The sequence below is a fragment of the Dermacentor silvarum genome, chromosome 9 (assembly GCF_013339745.2).
Source record: "Dermacentor silvarum isolate Dsil-2018 chromosome 9, BIME_Dsil_1.4, whole genome shotgun sequence".
Taxonomy (NCBI): domain Eukaryota; kingdom Metazoa; phylum Arthropoda; class Arachnida; order Ixodida; family Ixodidae; genus Dermacentor; species Dermacentor silvarum.
The window spans coordinates 19,072,465-19,097,804 of NC_051162.1; the positions used below are offsets into that span (position 1 = coordinate 19,072,465).

At 47.7% G+C, this 25,340-nt stretch overlaps 1 protein-coding gene across 1 annotated transcript in view; it reads left to right on the forward strand.

Moving 5' to 3' along the window:
• The first annotated feature begins 10,161 nt into the window (after window positions 1-10,161).
• The window catches only part of LOC119463464 (uncharacterized), a 43,117-nt gene continuing 27,938 nt past the window's right edge, over window positions 10,162-25,340 (forward strand). Inside the window, exon 1 of the mRNA XM_037724304.2 lies at window positions 10,162-10,456. Within this exon, the coding sequence (XP_037580232.1) occupies window positions 10,162-10,456 (295 nt within the window). The remainder of the gene's footprint in view (window positions 10,457-25,340) is intronic.

Genomic DNA, 25,340 nt, shown 5'->3' on the forward strand with positions numbered 1-25,340 from the left:
AAGAACAAAACCATGATCGCAGACATCGTGATATGCACTCGGGCCATGCAGCAGTCGCGAAAGCACCATACAGGTAGAATAATAGAGGAATAATGCAGAAATCAGTACGAAAATGTGTAATTTAACTGCCTGCACAGCGGCAACAATTATTCTGCACCCAAAATTAAAAGAGGGTTTTGCTTCTTTTCAAAAAAGAAATAAAAGCAGGTAGCTAAAAAGGAAAGAAAAGAACAAACGAAAGCCACAGATTATGCGGCAAGTTGAACTACCCAATATCCGTGTGTGTTTTTGGAAAACGCATCGTGGGCCGGGCTTTCAATGAGCAAGGTCGGTCAAAATTGGTTATTGATGTCCTCGTAATTTTCGTATTCGCATGATCGATAATTTTGATCATGATGTTAACTGCTAGAATAAACGGCTAAAATTTCTGCAGTTTTAAAAGCTAACGAATTGCGAGCTTATGGACCCGAAGGAATAGAGCTTTTTACTTGCATTGATTTTTGCTGCTTCGCTATCTAAAGGACAAACTTCTCTCGGCGGGGAAGTTTAGCGAAGCGGTCAATGACTTCGGACACGTTGATGCCGACGTCTCTGTGGGTGTATAGAAGCACCAGTCTAACCATGCGTTCCACAGACATTGTAGAGCGCAAGTAGTTTTTTTTAATAAACTCTTGTTAAAAAATATTCTCTCTGCGCTGGCAGTGGTCACTGGAAGGGTGACTAGAATCTGGAACAGTTTGTACACATTTACATAGAACCTGCAGTCGCAATGAGAGATGGGCATCTATTCCGGTGCTAAAACCTAAAACACTCCCTCGATGTCGTTGGCATCCTTGCTTAGGTACTTTGCACAAACATTAGGCTGTTCGATTCCGGCGATGTCCGTCGTTTCGTCAGCAAATACGGAGAAGCAGCCTGCTTTTGCAACTAGGCTTTCTTTGATAATTTCGTCACAAATTTCTATAATTTGGTTTTGTGCCTCTGGGCTTAAATACGAGGCATTACTGGGGCAACTTTCCAAATGGTTCTTCAGATATGTATCTCCCCAATCAGCTCGCATGCAAATAAGCGCTCTGAAAATACCTGTATTTTCCGGGGGGCCTATGCTTGAATCCATAGGGCCACTGTCCCTGTGGCCAACGAGAGCCAGACCTTGTAGCCCGCAAAAAGAATTTCCTCAATAATAGGCCATTTCCTTTCTCCTGTTTTCTCAAATTTTACTTTGCCTGCCCTGGTCCAGCTGATCGATCACATTGGGCACGCGTCCTGAAAATGTTTGGAGAAAATTATCAGCTGCTAGCTCAAAGTCACGGTAATATTTAGTATTTTCGTGTGTGGAAGATTGCGAGCGCGTGCTTTCATTTCTGGAACGGCTTGGACACGAGGGCTCCAGTGCACGCATGTTGGTCCAACTTTATACCAGCATTAACCCCATAAAGTTCCAGAATTGAAAATCTTTTGAAGCACGCCTTTGGAAATGTCAGTGCACCTTTCGCGTCAAAAGTCTATGAGAACTTTATAGTTATACCCAAAAAGTTTCGGAATTGAAATCCATGCGCTCCGTAGATTCCACGGCCGCTGCGAGATGCCGCAACGCGCCCGCTCGCTATCAAAAAGCCCTTGAAAGTTTGTGCTCGGATGCGGCTCCTTGCGTTACGTGACCCCAGGTGCCACGAAATCCACCACAGGTGCCACGAAATCCAGCCCGAGTTCACAATGTTCGTGCCGAAATGTCTTTCAAACGTGAAAAAGACATTGTAGACAGAATGCAGAATGATTGAACATAGCTCGCCTACACGAACATGTCGCAGCCTATGACACTAGGACACCTGAACAATGGAACATTCTGCACTCAAGAACGAATTATGGTCAACAATTCTTCGACATACACTTCCGGCTTTACTCAATAACCTCGCCTTACGAGAAATAGACCTTCTGTCCTTATGCAGCCTGCACAACTACTTTCAGTCAAACTAATCCTTGTTGTTTAATGAGTTTGTTCATATGCAATACTGTATGACTTTTCCTCCCTTTATTTGCTTTAGTTTATGCTTCACTGAATATACTGCTATGTTATGTTTTTTTTTTCAAATTTTTTTTCTGTTTTCGTATAATAAGTTTCTTTATGTAATCTATAATGCTCATGTATAAATTCAATATTTCCTTGTTAATGCAGACTACTTGTTTTTCTAATTGTTGAAGTGTATTACTACCTGTCTCGTATACACATTTTTTTTTTAATTGACACCTTCCCACCTGTTTACTCACATGTGAGCCCCCGATGGCCTCGGTTGCCTTTGATGGGTTTTTGGGCTGGTCAAGTTGCCTGCGTGCAACTTTTTATCCAGAACCCCACATTCTTTTCATGGGAAGTAAATTATTATTATTATTATTATTATTATTATTATTATTATTATTATTATTATTATTATTATTATTATTATTCCCGGCGTCGGTGATAGTTTTGGTCGGCGGTGCATGCCGGCACGAAAAAATTTCGGGGGGGGCTGAAGCCCCATCAGCCCCCCCCCTGGCTACGCGCCTGATAAATATGTATCCAGACTTCCCAATTGGATGGAAGTGCTACCTTGAAGCGGCGGTAGCTCATCATAACCGATCGTATACAACAGCTCTGGGATACACACCGCTCTTTGCTGCTACTGGGAACCCAACCTATCTATCAGCCGACACGTCTCTAGGAATTCAAGCAGCGCTGCAACTGACGGAAGAGAGAAGGAATGAAGTAAGCGAAGTTGAGTACCGTGAAAGAATGAAAAAGAACTTTCACAAAAGACAAAACACAATCACACCAAGAATAGAGGTTGGAGACTTGGTGCTAGTAAGAAAAGGGCTGCCCAGCTGATGCTAAAATCACAGAGGACCATTCTTTGTTGTCAAAACAGCAAGCCAACAGGGGATCTTAAAGACTGTCTGGTATGCAGGCCCCAATGACACCGTTTAATCAGCCTCTATAGCAAACCTTTTTAAATACCATATCAGGAAGAATGAAAACAATGGCGGGGGAGTGAAGCATGCTCAAGCAGTTGAAGAAGAAGAAAGACAGAATTTGTAGTAAAGAGGCCAGGTGGCAGGGGAGAATGAGGAAGAAGTTAGTAATGGCGACGTGAAGAGTACTTTGTCTGTTTATTATGTGCGGGCTTGTTACAAAACTAAGTATCTTGGCTGCATGGACTGGTCGCGCATTAGATAAAGTTGAGAGATTAAGCTCATCCTATAAAAGAGAAGCTTGCGTAGGTAAATGTGTCCTGCCGAAATGACATTTACGTATTTTCACCTGGCGGCGGTGATGGAAGTGAATTGAGCTTTCATTTAAAATAGCAATCAACCTGTTGCCCATCGAGTAGGAAAACGAAATTGCCAATTAAATCCACACGCCTGGAAGGAAGTCTTTCTCAAGCGGACGACGGTGCTTTAATTGCTTTCACCCCGACGCTTAGCGTCGTGGGTGGGATTCTTATGAAATGTGGACTGATTTCAAATATAGATGTCTTGTGCCAAGACGGACTAGGGAATGCCTTAATTATCAGTGATCTCAAATTAAAAGTCTTATATGTTCTGCGTACTTTTAAGGCATACGACAAAGCATGTCGAATAAGCTATCGAAGAACAAAATAATACCAGAAAGGACCCACTACAGTCGCTTAGTAGCTATGGTGTTTCTGATCATGAGCGCCAGTTTGCGAGTTCTATTCCTGACAGGGACACATGCGTTGGCATTCCGAAGTTAGAAGAATGCAAAAACACTCGCGTATTGCGCCAATGGGTGCAGGTTAAAAATAACCTTAGGGTAAAATGCAGTCCGGAGCCCTCCACAATGCGGAGTGTTTAGCTTGTGCGTAACCATATTGTTGTTTGCGGAATACGTTGTTGCCGGAGAGGTGTAGAGCTGCAACAATCCTGTTAGTGACATCTCGGGACGCAGAGTTTAATAAAAGAGCGTGCAAAGCTAGGGCATCGGTGACCTATGATATTCTACTTGACTGCAGTTACATTGCGTTGGTAGCGACATAATCCCTAACATTCATTGTGCTTTTGATTTTTTTCCCAAGAGAACATGAAACCAACACCAGCATGCTTGAAATGTACTGTTGTTTGAAATAATATCACAAGGTATCGCTACCAGCATTGCCAGTGCCATCCATCTTATTTATTTATTTGTTTATTTATTTATGTATTCATTTATTTTTTTATACATACTGCAGCCAAACTTTGGCTATAGCAGGAGTAGGAAAAGAACAATCAATTTTACGGTTGCTCAGCTTAGATGTCATAATGGTTACATATATTTCAAATGAATAATTCTAAACGCATGAATGCTACAACAGTTAGTACAACAGTTAAATGCATGCTACAACAGTTAGTAAGCGAATCTTTTATATTGCAACAACGACATCGCAATTCTCATGCCCATAACGTTCACCTTTTCCTGAAATTTACCTGACAGGGTGGAAAAACTTCAGTTTCACAGCAGGCGCTGCTCGTAGGGAGAGAGACTAGCTAATTCGACTGTACCAATCCCAATGCATAGGGACTGCAAAAAATTTTCACAGTTCTTTTGAGCCCTAATATAACTAAATAGAGCATTTAAATTAAGGAAATAAGCTGAAATGGACTATTGGCTTTCTGCGTGGAGTGCCCTTGTCGATTCTTGCTCGCGGCACTTCCATATAGCGCAACTTTGGACTGGTTGGTAGATGTTATGGGTGGATTATCGGCCCATGGTAAAAGACAAACGGAATGAGCGGAGGTAACGAATAAAACGTATTCCCTTATTCGTGCAGTTGAGGTGCTGTTATATATCAGAAAATTTGCATTTGAACTTTTACTGAAAACCCCGAACCTGATTCGAGCGGACGTCAAAGTTCATTTGGTTAAAGGAAACTGTTCCGATATACTTAGGGCAAAGTCGTCAACAGTGTATCGGCTTTCCCGGGTAAACAGTCTTCCTCTGCCGCTAACAGTGGCTGAACTGCTGTAGAATAAATCATAGTGTAGTAATGCAATTTAAGTGAATGCTCATTCCTCCTAATTGGTCATTTAAAATAGATTGCCAGTGTTGCAATCTCTAGGGAGGCTCCATTGGGTCCGGGTTAAGGCTACCTTGATTTCTCGGCGATATTATGGAAAAGAATGCTCGCGGCACTGGTGTGAAAGTGGTCTTGTTTCCTTGTAAGCGCGTTGTTGGAGAATGCCCGTGGCGTTGACGACAAGAGAGATCGCGCTACGTCTAGGCGAGAGCGCTCAGAGGGCCTCGGCAGTAAGACCAGACGGAAACCGACGGCCAGAAATCAGCATTTGACCAAAACGTTGCGACGTCTTCTGTACGCCACGCGGAGCTTCAGTTGCGGACATCTCGACCGACAAGAAAACGCCTTGTCCAGCACAGACGAGTGGGGACCCTGGTAAATATTCTGAAGCGAGATGGATGGATGGATGGAAAACTTTAATGAACGTCCTGAGGTACGCGACTCAGCGCGCAGCGGGCCGCTCCCACGTTGGGACAGTCAGGCCATGCCCGACCGCCGCATCGTGGGCCCTCTGGACAGCCCATAGTTGCGCCCCGGCATCGGGGCTCTTGATAGCGGAGAGCCACTTGTCCTCATTTATTTGTTCCGTGCCTCGTAACGAGGGGCAACGCCAGAGCATATGGTCTAAGCTAGCGAAGTCATTGCAGTGCCTGCAAGAACTACTGGCATAAGTGTCGGGATAAAGCTTGTGTAATAAAGCCAGGCTGGGATACGAGCCTGTTTGCAATAATCTGAGGGTCAATGCCTGCGCTCTATTTAACTTCTTGTGAGGAAGGGGAAAGTCTCTCCTGCCGAGATAAAAGTACTGCGTAATTTCATTGTATGTTGTCGGTTGATCTCTGTTCTCCACCACTCCTGGCTGGCCGGGGAGTTCTCCATGGTCGCGGAAAGCGAGACCTCGCGCCTTGGAGTGGGCCAGCTCGTTGAGGTTTGTGGGGCCTCCCATGATGGATCCCATGTGAGCGGGGAACCACGTGAGAGTGTGGGTGGAAATGCTTTTACCGTCGAGGATGCGACAAGCTTCTTTACACACGGTGCCAACGCTGAAGGCGCGGATGGCTGCCCTGGAGTCGCTGAAGATGTTGGCATGTTTCTCGTCCAGGAGGGCCAAGGCAATGGCCACTTGCTCGGCCGCACATGACGACGTGCTTCGTACCGAAGCTGCGTTAACGGTCGAACCCTTGTGGTTGATGGACACTACTGCGAAATGAAGCGAGATACAAAAAATTTATACAAGAAATAAAATGTTCCGCGTAGACATTCATTCGTATCGCTTTGGCGACCGTATGTGTGTGCCCACGAGCCACTGGAAGTGAAAGAAGAAGCTACAATGCCTTCGGCTCTTCCTCACGGACCGAACAGGATTAGGCGCCGCGCTGTGTGTTGTTGACTCGGTGCTGCCCGAGAGGGACTCAACCCTGCACCCTCTGGGTGCCTCTCGGCTCCTTTCAGGCAAAAAGAAAAGCGAGCTGCCGTAATTTGTCACCGCTATGTTAAAGTGTATCGCGCGCGTTTCGGCTCTTTTCGTGGTCTTCGCCTATGCGCTAATCCGGCCGCCTCGGGGAGATTGTTCGCGGACATGGAGCGGATTATCCGGGTGCCGCCTTTTCTCACTACCCCTCGGCGGTCCTCCTCCGTCTTTGTGCAACTCGTCGTAGCGTTTGCAAAAGGCGAGTAAAAGCAGGAGAGGTCTTTGTCGCGCGTCCGTTGTCCGCGTCCCTCGCGCGATGCTTGGAGACCTTTGTGCGTCTTTTTTCAGCGGCAGCGACTGATGCGGCCGCGGGTATCATATTGAGCACTTCCTTCCTAACGAAACATTTGAAGATGTTGCATCATTCTTAAAAAAAGTTTTTTTTACATGTTCCGGCGTGTTGTTTGTATGTGACACACATTGGGGCCGATTGCGAAGGAACTTGAGGAAGCGCGAGTTAAGAGCTTTGAGATGAGCCCGGCTCTGTGACGGCTAGTGCGCGGTGACAATGTAACCAGACGTCTTCAAAGCGACGCTGACTTCTGGGCGAAACGTTTTGATGGCTTAATCGAGCAAACTGACTGCGGTTAGGGTGCCGGGACCTTGCGGTAAACGAGTTTCACGATGGGCAGTGCCTGCAGCTCTGAGGTTCTGAGTACCAAAGCGCGTTCGCGATGGAAGCAGCCAGAGTGCTTTCATGTTCCCGCTGGCGTCGTTTTAAAAAAGCAATAGTTAGGAAACAATTGACAAGGAAGTGCCAATCTCTCCGGCATAGTCATTCCAAAAATGGGAAGTAATCTACTTATGGATACGGCATGTCCGAGTCAGGGCAAAGACAGGATTGTGAAACAATGATACCCAACGTCCAATACAGATGAGAACAGTACAAAAGAATATATATATATATATATGACACGTATGCATGTTTATCTTTCACGGGTGGCCGCTTTCCATCGGCTAACAAATGTTCTCGTTATCGCTCGGCGCAGGACGCGCCTGTATCGGAAGTTTCTAGAACGTTATCGATGCTTCTTTCCGTTGCCTGTTTTCACCGACGCTTATGTTATCTGATTGTATGACCGACGCGAATTGTCTAGAACTTTCTGGAAGACCCGCGCGTAATTTTACATTCAAAATTAGGCAACCTTTAAATTGTGACAGTAGCAATGTGGTCTACATGCTTCATTTATTTATTTATTTATTTATTTATTTATAGTACCCTCAGGGCTTACAATGAAGCATTACAGAGGGGAGGGGCTAAAGATACAGATAATTATACAAAAAGGAGAAAGGAAAACAAGAATAATAATCAGATGACAGCGCACGGTATAATGTATAAATAACGCAAGTAGGAGCGACACAATAAGCATATTATTATGGTAACAAAAAAAAATTAATTATACAAAGGAAAAATAGAAAACTTCGGTAATATAGATAAACTATAAATGCGTGGTATATAGGTCAAGTTAGAGTGAGGCAATAAACAGAGAATGATAGAAAATAAATCATTATACAAAACATACTGTTTGTTGACTAGACGGATAAGAAAAATAGAAATAACTTATAAACAATACTGATCAGGAGAAAACGGAACTGATTCGCTAAACATTCACATCAAGTCATACTAGTGACGTCTGCGATTAACAGTATATAAGCCAGACAGGAACCGCTTTCAGGCTCCGTCTAAATAACCACAGAGCTCACACCCGCGCACTACCACATCTCCCATTTTCAAAACATATGTCTGCCGGGTCATTCATTTGAAAAAATACTAGTCACCCATCTCCAGTCAGGCTTCCACTCTTCTTGTGAACGGGAACAAATATTGTCATATTTTATTCACAAATTTAGAGCCATCACGCACAGCCTAAATGAACACATGGGAAACTTCTCGTCCATAAGTTAGAGTAGCTAAATAATAACTGAGTCCCCTCATAAGCAGGCCGAATACGTGTGTGATGTTGTATAAGAATGCCCACTACTCCACTGGATTATCGGGCCGACCCACCCACATTACTGTGCCTTGTTTTTTTATTTCATGGTTATTTCGCCACGCTATTAATGTTACATTTGCAGTTTATTGCTTCTTCTTTCGACATTGCTTTTTATAACGTGTTTTTTCTCTTTTCTTTGTCGGGCACGACCACGTCTTGGTGCCTTTTTTCTGACTTGTTTTTCTCTTTTCTTTGTCGGGCACGACCACGTCTTGGTGCCTTTACTTCTTTTGTCTGCATTTTCAGCTAAATATGACAGGCGTGCTCGTCAATCATGTATGTCAAAGCAAGCGTAACTGCGACCGTGTCAATGACATATCCACTGCCACGGTTGACGGGAATGCGCTGTGAATCGTCGTCGATCATGTAAAAGCGCGTGTTTTTTTTTTTAACAGCGAAGCGGTTTAAGCCGCGGTAACTTGTGGTTCGTATCAAGAAACTATTGACATGTGTACTTGTTCACCTTTCACGGGTGACCGCTTTTCACCGGCTAACAAATGTTCAACGTTATCGCTCGGCGCAGGACGCGCCTGCATGTATCGGAAGTTTCTTCAATGTTATCGATGCTTCTATCCGCATCTGTTGTCACCGATGCTCATGTGATCTGATTGTATGAGTGACGCGAATCGTCTAGTACTTTCTGGAAGACGACACGCGGGCACCAGGGACCTCTCTGGGACCTTCGATGACTCATGTATAAAAGCCGACGCGTTTCGCAGCTGATCAGATTTCGACGATCGCCGACTGTGTTCGCCGCTATCGTTGGTCTTTGAGTGAGGCTGTAGCGCCCACAGACGCCGCAACCCGGGGCGCTTTGGTCGGCGCTCTCAGCCGGTGCCTTGGCGCCGGCTGTCGAAGTGAAAAATAAAGATGCGCAGCGCGTGCTCGAAGCGCAAGCTCGGCACGCGCAGTGTCGTTCTAGAAGCCAGCCACGCTGGTCGTCGCAGCCGTTGCTCGGCTCACCGGCTTCGCCCTTCTGAGTAGGGAACGACGGCATGGCTCGTACCGCCGCCGTCACGTCTCTCCTACATTGGTGACCCGGGAGAGCGCGCCTTTTCCCGAGCGACACGCTGCCATGGCTCACTGGCCGGAGCCCCAGTTCGACCCGCCACTGACGCCGTTCTCGTCCAGCTACGTCGGCGCATGGTTCGCCCAGTTCGAAGCGGCTCTGGAGCTTAACCACATCTGGATCAAGGAGTTCAAGCACGCGGTACTCCTCGACGTCCTGCCGCTTGCTCTCCAGATCCACCTCGGCGTTCCATCGCCTGGCCCGCGCCCGTATGACGAACTGCGGCAGTCCGTCCTCAACTTCTTCGGCGCTGCCTACCATCATCTTCCAGAGGTTGAACACACGGTACGCGACTCTGTGCCAACGCCCTCCAGGCCAGTACCAGACGCGTCACCGTCAACGCCCGTTAGCCATTATCAGACACGCCTTCCTCCCTCGAGTTGCCCCGATAGCATCTCGGCGACCACCCTGTGCGCTACCACACGGTCCCCGGCCTCCGGCTCTCTCCAGGGGTCTCTTTCGTTCGTGTACGCGCACAATGCTGTCGCGGAGGGTATCGTCACGAATATGACACCGGCCACGTCATCGCCTTTCTCGCCCCCAACGATGGCAGGCGACAGTGGAGACATCGCCGACCCAATGCCGGCTACCGTGCCGCACGCCATCGCGTCTGTCTCCAACGCCATCGCTCCTCCAACAACGACACCCGACCCGTCCACGCGGTTCGCTCAGCCGGTCTCCGAGGCGGCGGGCGAGCTCGGCACCGCGCCGATTCCACTGCCTATGACTCGGCCGGCTAACGCCACCGCGGACGTCGGTCACGACCTTCTGCGACCCTCACTGCATCCCACGTCAGGCGTCCTCAACGAACCACTGGACGCTCCTGCGGGCCTTGACCCCCATTTGCCCGGCCAGCTCGTGGCTCACTCACGACGTATCCCGTCGCTATGTAGCCCGACAGGCTGCGCCGCGTCCACCTGCACTGCACGCGTCGTGGCCCGTTCAGCGCTTCAACCGAATGACTCTTGTATGAACCCTGCACGCGGTGCAACGGCGTGGTCTGCGATGCGCCGCCGACGGCGCTCGTGTCGGCACCGTCGCCGCATCATTCGCCTGACAGGCCTCCCTGCACATCCTTCCTCAAGAGACATGTGGCGTCCGGCGAATCAGCGGGTAGACGCGCTCCTGCCAACAGCGTCCGTTCCGCGAGTCCCTCGCCCGTTGAGGAGCAGCCAGTGCCGCCCGCCTGAGTGGTGGTGGCGACCAGAGGCCTTCACGTTGACAACTCGGTCTCGACACGGACACTTTTGAATCGAGATACAACTGGTTCGTCATTTCGCTACGTCATGTCGGTACGTCATAGAGGCACGGCCGCTGCATAAAAAAAAAAGTTGTCGCAGTTTCACCTGAAAGGCGAAGCATCAATTGCGATAGCAAACTTGTAGAGAGCTATACGGAGTAATGATAGTAGCTTTATCAGCTGTATAAACTTGGACATGCAGCACCACCGGCAACACGCAGAACTGTTGTCGACGCCGTCGGCGTTTTGCCCGCGTTCGCTCAAAATGCGCGCGGCGTTAGTGACTGTTGCCGGAGGCTCTGATATAAATAGGCACTTGGTGCCGCAGCTAAAAGTCCCCTCCCTTCCCTCCCCCCCACGGCCTTTCGTGCGTCAGAAGAAGGCGCGTTTGCTCTACATATATGGTGATTGTAAAGGAGGAAAGAGACGCCTACTTCTGCAGCCCTTAAGGGAGCACGGCACAGAACGCGCGTTTGTTCTCCACCGTGCGTTCACTTCCCGTGAAAGCGCATGTCCCTCGCGCCCTTTCACTCGCACATACAGCGTTCGGCGGCGCGCGGCGACGATTTCATCTCCATTGACGTCATACGGAACCTCACGGCGACGGCGACGCCGACGGCAGAAATCTGCTTTGGAGTGTCCATATAATTGCTATCGCAATAAAAGGATGCGGCCTGCCGCGTCGGGCGCACTGCTATGGGAGCGAACGTGACGGCCGTAGTTGCATTATCGACCGCTTGGCTGTGCCGAACGGCGCTAGCTGAGGAGGATGGAACGCTTCAGCTTGCACGCGCGACGGCGTTCCAAACGCGTTCTTGACGCATTTGCTATGCCGATGCCAGACAACAGACCCCGGCGTGTGGTGCCGCGGTGGATCACACCGTTTTCGATGCACGCGGCAGGCCGCACCTTTTATTGCGATAGCAATTATATGGATACTTCAACCGGATTTCTGTCGTCGCCGTCGCCGTGAGGTTCCGTATAGATTCCAAAGGGCGATAAAATCGTCGCCGCGCCCCGTATGCGCGAGCGAAAGCGCGTGGGGGACGCGCGCTATCACGGAGGGCGAACTCCCCCGCGCGCTATCACGGAGAGCGAACGCACGGCGGAACGCAAACGTGACCGTCGCGCGAGAAGCCGTGGTGGTAAGGTATGGTATGGTATGGTATGGGAGGGAGGGAGGCGCCCTGGGGCGGCGCTATGCTCCGGCACCAAAGGCGTATCTTGCCACTCAATCTCCCACGCGAAAGCAAGCGGGAAGGCAGCGCGGGAAGGAGGGGGGGAGGAGGAAGGGGGGAAGGGGGGGCAGCTTCTCTTGTGCCAACAACTTCTTAGCACTTTGACCGGCGGTGCCGGTCGCCCGCACCGTCTCTTATCTCCACACGGCTCTGACCTTTGTATGCGCTGTGCATTCGCCGCTCAGTATCCGTTGAATCGACAGACCGCGCGAACCTGCGCTTGCTGCCAGCGTTTTGACAGTTGTTGGCTGCGGTCATTCAGGGTGATCTATTCATGTTTGCTTGTGCGCACTGACACTACGATTGTTAATTCAGTTAGTAAGCCAATGTGTCCAAGTTTATGCAGCCGATAAAACTACTATCACTACTCCGAATAGCTCTCTACTAAGTTGCTATCGCAATCGATGCTTCGCCTTTCGGGCGAAACTGCGAAATTTTTTTTATCCAGCGGCCGTGATAGAAGCCAGCCACGCTGGTCGTCGCAGCCGCCGCTCAGCTCGCCGCCTTCGCCCTTCTGAATAGGGACGACGGCATGTCTCGTACAGCCGCCGTCACGTCCCTCCTACAAGGCCTATTTCTGTGGGCAGAAGCTCGCCCAATAGAAAGTCCGTTTCGTCGTTCACAGTTTTGCGACTGTTTTCTTCACCGTCACTACTACGCGACACTATAATAATTAGCAATGAAGAAATAAATGACAACAGACTACGGATATAAGCATCGATAACGTTCGAGAAACTTCCGATACATGCAGGGGCGTCCTGCGCCGAGCGATGACGTTTAACATTTGTTAGACGGTGGAAAGTGGTCACCGGTGAAAGATAAACAAGTGCAGGTGTCAATACGAATACTTCATCACACGGATAGACATCTGCTTCCTCCCATCGCATCGACAACGATGGCCAGACTATTGTACGCCGTCGTCCCTACCGAGTCTGTTTGGCCGAACGCAAAATCATCCAGGGGCACGTCGCCGATATGCTATAAAGAAACATCATACGTACCTCTGCCAGTTCTTGGTCATCACTCGTCGTTTTAGTGCTGAAGAAGGGTGGATCGGCATGATTTTGTGTTGACTACCGCGCGCTAAACAAGATCACCCGTAAGGATGTATATCCGATGCCCCGTATCGATTACGCCCTTGATACTTTGCAAGGCGAGCAATACTTTTCCAGCCTTGATCATTGCTCCGATGTTGGCAAATTCCACTGCACGAAGCGGACAAGAAAAAGACCGCCTTTTCTTCTCTGGACGGTCTTTACCAGTTTAACGTTATGCATTTCGGCCTATGCAATGCTACCGCCACATTTGAAAGAATGATCGACACTGTTCTTCGCGGCCTCAAGTACTGCCTCATCTTGTTAGCAAAGACGGTATATCCAGCCCGATCCCGACGAAATTTCCGCAGTGCTCAACTTTCCACGCCCACTTCGTGCAATATAACTGCACATCTTCCTTGGACTCGCCTGATACTTTCGACGTTTCATCCGGAACTTCGCTAGCATTGCCTCGCACTTCCACAAACTCCTTGCTAGTTCCAGTTCCCTCGATTGGAACGATCAGTGTGAAGCCGTGTTCCAAGAACTCAATCAGGCACTAACATCCCCACCTGTTCTTTCTCATTGTGATCACAAGTCATCCACATTACATGCATACTGACGCTAGTGGTCGAGGAATTGGTGCCGTACTGCTGCATTGCGACCGCGAATTTTGCGCAAAGGTTGTTGCATATGCAAGCCGCGTTCTAACTTCCGCGGAAAAGAAGTACTCAATAACCGAACAAGTGTGTTTGGCTGTTTTCTGGTCCATTCAGAAATTTTGTCTATCTCCACGGTCGACATTTCACGGGTGTGACCGACCACCATGCCCTATGTTGGTTGTAGACAATCAAAAACTTGTCTGGACGCCTAGGCTGCTGCATACTCCGATTACAAGCATACGATTTCGATGTAATTTACAAGTCCGGAATGAAGCACCAAGACGCCGATGCTATTCCACCATGCCCATTACCACCATCATCGGAGCACATCGCATAACCTTGTAAAAGTGGCCGCAAGGAGGACGTATCGTCTATTACACTGATTGCCTCCTTGACTCCATAAAACCGCCCTTCAGTGTTTTCCACTCACCAGGGCGCCGATTCTTATTGCCATGGTATCATGAATCGCCTTAGCGGTGTTTCATCTCCACCAAATGCTAGGCTACGTAAACAGCTCAAACTATTCAAGTTCGAAGACGACGTGCTCTACCGTTACAATTTTCACCCGCAAGGCCATCGAAGGATTCCCGTTGTACCACGCTCTCTTCGCCCTGAAGTTCTGCAGGCCTCACACGATGACCCTACGTCAGGCCACAAAACCCACGAGCACATACGTTTGGCCAGGTCTTTCCACGACCATAGCTAGATACGTTGCCTCATGCACGCTTTGCCAACACCATAAACGACCTACTACTGCTCCGGTCAGGGCGCTACAACCACTTCCTTGTCCAGCAGAACCATTCTCTGTCGTCGGCATTGACCTTTTCGGGCCCCCACCAACTACTCCAGACGGCAACAGATAGATCGTCACTGCTGTTGACCACTTGATCCAGTACGCTGAAATAGCCTCAATACGTTCAGGAGCTGCCTCGGAAGTAGCGGCCTTCTTCTTGCAGGCTTACGTCACGGGGCCTCTCACGTTCTTTTGAGCGACCGCACCAGTCACCAGCAAAGGTGTGCCACAAGGCGTAGTGTTAAGCCCCACGCTCTTCAACGTAGCACTGCTAGGCCTTGTTGGATCATTGCCAAGGACGGTTCATATATCCATCTATGCAGATGATATCTGCATCTGGGTGGCCGGCGTAACTCGTCCGCAGATACGAGCGAGACTGCAGAAGGCGGTCACACAAACGTCGTCCTATCTGCGTATGAAAGGCCTAGAATTATCCTCCGAAAAGTGCCGATTAGTCGCATTTACGCGCAAAACAATGACTCCATATGTTATACGCATAAATGGACAAGTAATTGCTTACGAAACAAAACACCGTTTCCTTGTAGTCATCATCGATTGTGATTTGTCTTGGACGCCACATATTTCATATATGAAAAAGAGGTTGACTGTGCACATGTATTCGTGCACATGTATTCGTGCACATTCGTGCACATGTATTCAAATTTGGCGGCGGAAAGTCTTGGGGTGCATCTGTGCAATCGATGCTACAGCTGTACCATGCATTATTTATGGGCTTCCTAAGATACAGCCTGCCCGTGCTGAGAAGCACCAGTAAAACGAACCTTCGAACACTCCAGAGTATGCAAGTCCAAGTTCTACGGACGTGCCTCGGCCTCCCTAAGTGTGCATCCACAGCGGCCACAATCGCTATAGCACGTGACCACCCTGTATCAACGTACTTTGCAGTCGACGCTTTAAGAGTGCACATTCGACATGTCGCAAGGACCCCCTTTCACCATCTTGCTTGCCTGCCAACAACTAGGCCGCATACGAGTTTTAGCCGTCTCCTGATTTTACACGGAGCATCGCTACCGTCGAATTACGTCCCTGCAGCATGGCCTTCGTTGCCACTGTGGTCCCTGCATTCACCTCAAATATGCCTCACCATTCCAGGCGTAAAGAAGAAGGCACAAATGCCGTCAGCAGCATTGAAGCAGGCAGCATTATTGCTACTACATGAGGTCCACAGTGACCGCTTACATGTTTACACAGATGGGTCGGTCATGTACTCCAGTTCAGCAGCTGCAGTATTTGTTCCAGCAAAATCTACAGTAACAAAATTCCGGACATCGCACTTGACATCGACAATGGCTGTCGAACTTACAGCTGTGTGTGCGGCAATGAAATTTATCGAACAGGAACCACCCCAGAAATGGTCTATCTTCTGCGATTCCAAGGCCGCCCTGCAGAGTTTGCTGTCTGCACTACGCCGTGGACCCCACGAACGACTTGTCGCGGACACACGCGAAATTTACTATCAGGCAGTTGACAAAGGACATCACATTTTCTTTCAATGGCTGCCAAGTCACTGTGGTATCTTTGGAAACGAGCAAGCGGATGCAGCCGCTCGATCTTCACATGCCAGTACCGATTGCGTCGCTATCCCTATGTCCAGAACAGACGCAGCAAGAAAGCTCCGTGCGCTTGCTCGCGAGCTTACGTTAGCCCACTGGAATTCAACGGACTTTAAAAACCAGTGCCTCTGTTTTCTGGATCCTAATCTGAAGCTCCGCCTTCCACATGGCTTACCACGACGGGAGGTAACTCTCATTTGTCGCCTAAGACTTGGAGTAGCTTTCACCAACGCGTACTCCTACCTGATGGGAATGGCCACAAGTCCAGATTGTGAAACTTGCGGGTGCAAAGAGACTATAGCACATCTTCTGTGTGATTGTCGTCGTTTTAGTGCACAAAGGAAAGTCCTCAGAAACACGCTCGACAAGATAGACAGCCGTCCCCTTACGGAAGCCAGAATTCTTGGCCCCTGGTCCCAGCCGACGTCGGAACGAACTGCTTTAAAAGCGCTAGTACGCTTTTTACAAGAAACAGGACTTCATGAAAAACTATAGAATTGTGCGGACAGATGTGTTTTTTTTTCTTCTTCTTTTTAATCTTCTCTTGTCTTCCAATCTTTTCTGCGCTTACCCCATCCCCCGTGCAGAGTAGCCAACCGGACACTTAACCTGGTTAACCTCTCTGCCTTTCGCCTCTTATTTTCCTTCCTTCCTTCTTTGAGCGACCGAGGCAAGCATTTCTTTAAAGCACTCCTAATGAAGTTTTGCAAGCGTCCAATACCGTGCACAAGACAACGTCTAGCTACCACCCTCAAACCAACGACCTAACAGAGTGATTTCATCGCACGCTGTGCGACATGCTATGCATGTATATTCAACCCGACCATCGTAACTGCTATGCGATTCTCCCCTTTGTAACATTTGTGGGCAATATGCCTGTTCAACGGACGACCGGATACTCTCCGTTTTTCTAGTATACGACCGCCACCCAACCTCATCCCTCGACGTTTCTTTCTTCTCTGGTCCCGTCAACGCTTCCCCATTGATTTCGACCAGTTTGTGTCTCGTCTTGCCCAATGTCGCCGTCACGCCCGTATGAACACTGAAGCAAGCCAAGACGGTCACAAACATCGGGACGATGCCTCTCGCCGCGTCGTTTCCTACCGCCCTGGTGACTACGTGCTCCTATGGACACCTGCACGAACACCCGGTTTATGTGAGAAGCATGAGTCTCGATATATTGCCCCCTACAAAGTCATAGAGCAGACGTCGCCGATGAACAATCGCGTTGCACCTGTTAATGCCCCAGCTGACCGACGCTGCCGCGGAACAGAGATCGTGCACGTTTCCCACGTGAAAACCTTTCATCTGCGTTCCCCAGTCTAACGTACGGCCAGGCTGTCCGCTTCCATCCACGAGCGAAATTAGTGTAAGCATTTATGCGGACTTTATCTTCATGTGTAAAAAACCGTCATCAATCATCGGCTCGTGTTCTTTTTGCGTCAGCGCAATCTTTCCTTCTTGGAATAAAGCGTCGTCTCGACCGTGCTATTTCAATATACAGTTCAGCTTCATACACGCATGCCCTCTTATCGTTTGCATGACGGCCGCAGCAGATAGGACGGAACAATACAAGGATTGCTTTTCATCCTTTCCCCCATAGACATTAGCCGAATCAAAGAACTCGCAAACGTCATTCTGGGTGTTTGCTGAACAGCGCGTCAAATACTTCTGGCAGACTGAAACTTTAGGAAACAACTTCTCTAGAGTATTCACCCAAGTTTGCGTTTGTGCAAGCGATCAGAACTTGAAGAGTAATATTAACATTTCGCGTTCATACTTAGCTGATCTTTAGGTTACACTCGGAGTGCACTCGTCACACTAATAGTGGAGATAAAATATTTCCACGTGCTGCGAAATACGCAAGCATATTTTTGTTGGCGCCACCCAAGCGTAGAAATAATCAACCTAATTATTACCCTATGCACATGACGTAAACATACCATGAATACGTGCCGTGGTGGCTTGACTGTGGTGTTGCGCCTCTAAGCATACTATGATCAAATTGAGGGCTAGTGGCCGCATTAAAAATGGGGGCGAAACACAAAAACACCGTTGCCTTGGGAGCACGTTAACGAGTACTAGGCTGTCAAAATTAATCCGGAGCCCCTCACTACGAAGGATTAGAAAAAATAAAAGAGCGCAAAAACATTGATGACCCATTCCAATCTGTAAAGGTGGATGACCAGCGACGCTGTTTAGCGCATGACACAAACGTGACAGAGAATATTGAACAAAGGTACGAATACATTTCTTGTCCTGATCGGTGGTCATCGTGACGATAGGTACGCACACACATTCGCGTATTACCTTTCTTATTAAATCTGTCCGCCACGTAAGACAATGAGTGGCTCATACCCCATTTAAAGGGACACTAAAGAGAAGCAGGAAGTTCAGCTGGAATAAAAGAGGGACCCTCAGGAATACATGCAGTTTTTGTTGGGTGCAAAAATATGAGTTATTATCGGAGAAATTCGTAAACAAAGACCAAATATCTCTTCCTCGATTTACCTCACCCCAGATTTCGCGCTGAAGCAGTGTCGTCACAGACTTCATTGCTCTCAGCGAATCACAATGCGCCATGATACGTCACCGCTTGCGTAAACGGCCGAGGCGCTGGATGCATCATGGCTGCAGGCATGGTCGCTGCGTTTGCGTTCGCCGCGATGGATACCGTTGCTGCCGCTGAAACTTGCAACGAAGAGCTCGCCAGGGAAGCAGTACTGCATTTGAGCGACAATCAGTGAAATGGAGCGCGAAATGATCCTCCGTGCTCGAGCGGTAGGTTTTTCCGCGCGCGATGGCGGTGAGCCGCCGGCCGCGCCGGAAAAAGCAGAGCTTCGTTTTCGTCGACGGAAGGCGAAGCGTCCGGTCCGCCAGGCGACGATGTTCCCGACAGAACAAGCGTAGAAAGTTGCGCACGTACTCGGTATGGTTATTTCGTGGCTCTATTTAATGACATTCAGCACTCACCGAGCCGGCAGTTTGCTGCTGCAGGGGCACCAGTAGGGGGTTTGATGAAGGCCGCATTGAGGGAACAGCTGCTCGAGAAAGGACTGGCCTCTGGGGCACGCCAAGATACTTTCCGAGGGCAATATTATACACATAATCTGAGGGCGAGAAATGGAGAGATAACACCATCGGTTTCTCTGGCTGTTTTGCCGTTTTATCATCTGCAGAGCACTGAGCCATTGTGAACGCCGGGGAGCCGGGGCTCTCCGCGCGACACCACATGAAAGGACACAATCGAGTCAACACTGCCGCTGCCCCTGAGCAAGCGCCTTGGGCCATTTATACAGCCCTCAACACTACACACACGAGGCATTTTCTGGCTGTTTCCCGCGAAGTCAACGTTTTTCGAGCCACGCAACACGCAACCAAACACCGTAGAGCGGAACAGGCGCGCGCAACGATGCATTGACCAAAAACGAAACTACGAAACTATCACGGCCGCATGTAACTCCATGCCATTTTTTCTTACTTATTTAATTCTGTGCTAAACTTGTACTTCCTCGCTTGAAACGGTTTAAAAAGTTGGTAAATGCTGTTTATGTACGTTTAAGGCGTATTTCATTTTGCGCTTTATTAACAGCGATAAATGGCTCTCGACCAATCGCGACCGGCCTGCATTTGTAATCTCCGACGTCACGAACGTGTAGTGCAGGAATTTCGAAGGGGCGTCACCGCCTATCCTTCAGTTTTTCGCTATTTTCTCGCTTATTAAACATCTGTTTGCAGTAAGAATGGTATGGCTGTGATCGTGAAAGGATAATCTACCATTTAAGCTCCACTTGCGGTTTCTCTTTAGTGTCCCTTTAAGCAATGGCTCATACCCCGTTAAACACAGCCTCCCCGTTATGACGACAGAAGAGATCGATAACCGATCTCGTGAACATTCCCACCGGCGTTTACTGTCTACCGTAAAGATAGACACGGGCACGGCGGAGGCGTTTCCATTCTAATAGCTAACGACTTGCCCAGTGAGGAGGAGAGGAAAAGAAGGCAGGGATGTTAACCAGAAATACGTCTGGTTGGCTACCCTGCTCTGGGGGACGGTAAATAGGGAATAGAAAGATGAGATAGAGAGAGGAGGGGGGTGGGGGAGGAAGGACACGGTGAGCTCGAGCACACACGCGAAGGGCCTGAGCAGTTTAAAGGCGCTCACATAGGCCAGTCAACCTCAAGAAAGATAACAGTGCCCAGTGAAGTACTTCATTTTGAGAATGATGCTGAATCAGTATGGTGTCGAGTGCACTTGTCAAAAGGGTTGAGACTAGCATTTGGTTCCTTCTACCGCCCACCCGATAGTAATGAAACCCCAATTGATAATCTTGCTCTCTGATAGTGTTTTTCTGGGCGGGGATTTTAACCTCCCAGACATAACTTGGACTACTGACGGCGCAATAACTAACAAATCACGAATCAATACAATTTTTCGCGAAATAATTATGTTAAACAGTTTAACCCAATATGTACTTGTTCCTACTAGACAACAAGCTACATTAGACCTGGTCTTTTGCAACGACCCCAACATTGTGACCAAAGTCTCAACGCAACCTGGCCTCAGTGACCACGATGTGGTCATTACAAGCTTAAATATTTCAGTGGTTCCTATACGGGAGCAACTATCACTGCGAGTAATCTTATATGAGCGAGACAACTTTGACGCCATCCAGGCAGAATTAGTGTCATACTTGCCAACCTTCCGGCGTCTGTCAGAGAGCAGTGATGCAGAGCATTTATACTCCACCCTTCGGAACAAATTATTAGAACTACTAGAGGAGCATGTCCCTACAAAATTCTTGCGGCAAAAAAAAACATAAACCCTGGTTTAATTCTGGAGTGCGTAGACTGATACAGAAAGCTAGAAGGGCGTACAAAAAATTCTGTAATAAAAGCACTTCACTCAACCGCCAACACTTAAAGGATGGAAACCGGATGCTAAAACTAGGAATCGAGAAAGCGAAACAATTATTTTTTGCCCGATTACACACAGACCTGAAAAAAAAAGAAAACCTAAAGCTTTCTGCGAATATATAAAAACAAGCAGAACCGACGACATTTCAGTTCCCGATCTAAAATCGAATGGCACTGCTATAACGACGGGCGCTGAAAAGTTGAAGTGTTTAATCTTTATTTTCAATTGGTGTTTTGGAGAGACTAACGACTGTCCCGACCACATCACTTCCTCCTAACTGTGCCTTTGACCATTGCATGCCTGAAATAAACATCGATATACATGGTATCGACTGTCTTTTGCGGGAATTGGACACCTCCAAATCTTTGGGTCCTGATAGAATTCCTTCCTATGTTCTAAAGAAATGTCACCGCATTATTGCACAATATCTCTGCATTTAATTAAAATCTCGTACCAGACTGGGTTGGTTCCACGGGACTGGAAACGCACGGCTCTTAATCCTATCTTTAAATTTGGAGACAAGAAACTGGTGGAAAATTACAGGCCTATATCTCTAACTTCAGTATCCTGCAAAGTTTTTGAGCGATATTGTATAGTCAATAATTTAGATACCTTAAGTCGATTAACCTTTTTACTGCCGCACAGCATGGATTTCGTAACAGTTACTGATGCAACACAAAATTAGTTGAATTACAACACTTTATAGGTAACTCCCTTGACAAGAACGAACATGTAGATGCACTATTCCTAGATTTTAAAAAAGCGTTTGACACAGTATCTCATCACTTACTAAATATTAAGTTAACGTCTTTGAACATACATAATAAAACCCAAAACTGTATATGTAATTATCTAAATGACCGTAAACAGTAATGGGTGTAGTTGATCACACAGAACCGTATCCTCAGGAGTGACCCAGGGCAGCGTTCTGGGGCCACTATTATTCCTCATATCTATTAATGACATTGTAGATGACATACAGTCCCCCATGAAACTCTTTTCAGATGACTGTGTTCTTTACTGAAAAATAAATTCACCATCAGATGTAACAATCTTGCAGAGGGAGCTTGATAAAATAGCAAATTGGTGTCTACGCTGGCGAATGAGTCTGAATATTAATAAATGTAATCACGTCCGCTTTTGAAATAAAGAATTTGAACCTCAAGCACACTACAATGTTGAAAACACAATAAAAAGCGTCTCAGAGTGCAAGTACCTTGGCGTTTACTTCACACCGAAACTTAAATAGAACGTACACATTCATCATTCAGTATCCAAGGCAAGTAAAATGTTTTTTATTCGTAGAAATGTCAAATCAGCGTCCAAAGATGTTAAAGAAACACTTAATTTTTTGCATGTAAGATCTATCCTCGAATACGCCTCTATGATTTGGGACCCATATCAGGACTATTTGATTCAAGTGATACAAAAACTGCACATTAGTCTCCAATAGTTACAACCCGTTCGAAAGTGTCACTGAAATAAAGGCATTGCAGGGGTGGGAAACGTTAATCACCAGTTCTTCCACCGTATCTTCTATAATCAAACAGACATTGATAGCCGCAAGTACCTATCGGAGCCAACTTATGTTTCCAATCGAGTCGACCACTCAAAGAAGGTGCGTGAATACAGCTGCAATACTAACCGTTTTGCTGATTCATTCTTTCCCCATACGGTGAAAGACTGGAATTTGTTGCCGGAAGAATGTGTTTCAGTGTCTGATAATCACGATTTTTTTAGCGCCTGTGTTTGTGACAATGCATTACTGTCTTTACTTTGTTTAAATTTTCTATTACGCTTGAAAATGTTATCTCATTGTATGTTCCACCTTGATGTTACTTTGCATTGTGTATTTATTATTTATTTCTGTGAATGATTTAACATATCTTTATCTAACTGCTCCCCCCTGCAATAATGCCTCCGAGGTGACTCAGGTATTCTGTAAATAGATAGATAGATAGATAGATAGATAGATAGATAGATAGATATAGAAACTTTATTGGTGAAAAAATTTGCCGCGTATCTGCGTGCTTCGCTGCAAATGTCGTCGAAAGACGATAGTCTTCTGCCGGCCGTACTACATGAGTGCTGGTCTGATCCGCGGCCACCCGTGATGCTGTTCTCGTACCATTTCCGTCCTGGCATGAAGGTTTGTTTGAACAGATTTCATTTTACCGCATTATTTCATCAAGCGGCCATTTATGTTTTGCCCTGCCTCAGACAGCGCTTCCTTTATGTTGAATCGGCCGCATCTGGCTGGCATTGATAAAATTGAGGAGGCGCTGCGTGAGACATGGACGCCATCTGGCAATACATCGGGAAACATGAGCTTGTGCAGAGGATTTCCTTCCTCCATGGCAGAGGGCGCTCGTCGGCGCGCAGTCGGGGAACGTCGTTCGTCGGCGCGCATAGCATGGCATTTTCAGCGCAGCTTAAGAAACTAGGGTCTTTAGACTTACGTATCTATGTATTTCCTATTAATGGAACACACCTCCTAATACTTACCTAGTGATGTTGCGCCTCAGATATGCGTAATATTTACTTTGTGATCGATAACGTTCACAAGTATGAACAGCCGTACCAGTTTAAGTAGTGTGGGCGGTAAGCAAGTGGTCCAACTTTGGTCGGGTGGCTGAATCGGGTGACAGACAGACAAACAGACAGACAGACAGACAGACCAAATTTTCAGCGTTTAAGTTCCCCAAGAAAGACTATCGTCTTTAAAAGAAAAGAGGGTTTGGGGAGTAGATGATCTGACTCCTCTAGTCCAGGGCCCCGCTGGCTTCAGCCGCCCGCCGAGCTTGATCCAGGAGAGCAGGTTAACAGCTTTTCTCACACCTGAAAAGACAAAACGACACAAGTGAAATTCTACGCTGGAATGATCAGCCGCAACGCAGTCAGCTGTGGAGAAGACGACGACAACGAACACTTGAGCAGTGGCACGAGCGCGCTCGAGCGGTTGTGCCGAGGGGCGGCAGCGAGCTAGCTGTGGAAGAAGATGACGACGCTCGAGCCATTGTTGATGATCGCAGTTTTTCGCACAACGGAGCCAGCCATGGAACAAGACGACAACGACGAACGCGTGAGCAGTTGCACGAGTGCGCTCGCGCGATTTCGCCGAGCGGCGCCAACAATCCAGCTTTGGAAGAAGACAACGACTACAGTGTACTAGAATAGTACACTGTAGTAATAGTAACTCTTCTAGTACACTGTAACAATGACGCTCGAGCCATTGCTGACGATGATAGCTTTCCCGCGCGCAAGCCACAAAACCAAATCTCCAAGCCATAGACAGCTTCGCCGTAAAAAGCACACGGACAAGACTGAACAACACAATTGCTCTATGCTATACACTGGACGCCCTAATTTTACTATATCCCGCACTACAGCATGCGTCATAATCAGATCGCAGTTATCGCAAGTAAAACCCCAGAATGAATGTTTTTATAATTGCCACTAATCGGTATAATTAGTAGAGTTATTTGTCTCACATGATTTAACTTCATCCAAACCAGGTTATTATGGCTAGCCCGTGCTTTCTTCTTCTTTTTTTTTGAAAGTGTAAGAAAGCGTACTTTGATTCTTGAACGTGGCAATGGAAGTTTGTTTTTCTCCTCTTTCTTGCTAATTCTGCCGAAAGCGAATGTCCGAAACCCTTGTTGGGCGCTAGTAAAGACAGTGATGTCTAACTTAGAAATCAGCTCGACAAGGCGAACAAACTATTTGTTTCTCGTCGGTCAAATTCGTTTTACTCGTTGTCAGTTTGCGAAACCTGTTTTCACTCTTTTCCCGCCGTTTTCCCAAAGCGGCTCGTTTAATTCTGTATTCTGGAAGCAGTGGCATAGCCTTGTCAAATAGAATGACCGAACACTGCTGACAAAGTCCACGCCTCTTTGCACCCGGAGCAGTTGAACGATGACTCTGGTTGTTGACGCCTTTCACTCCCTCTGAGAAGCGCGCTTCATGAAGCGCCCCGACGGTGAATAGAACTCTCTGCCGAAACCTGTTTGCACGCGGGCAGCTGCTGTTTGCATCGATCATTCTGTCACCTCCCGCTAATTGAATCATCTTGGAAAGGCGTACGGAATAGTTCGGCCGCATTGGGATAGCGAGAGTGCTGCGTAGCGCCCTACACTAGAAGTAGGTTGAAACTGCCAAAATATGGGTACAAGATGCTTTAGTTCTTTTGCCTGTTATCAGACTACGCATGAGTTGAAATGAATTAGGCCACGAGGAACGTTACGCGGTTCATAGCATTATTAGAACCAATTGAAAGGTATACGTTATCCATTGTTTGGT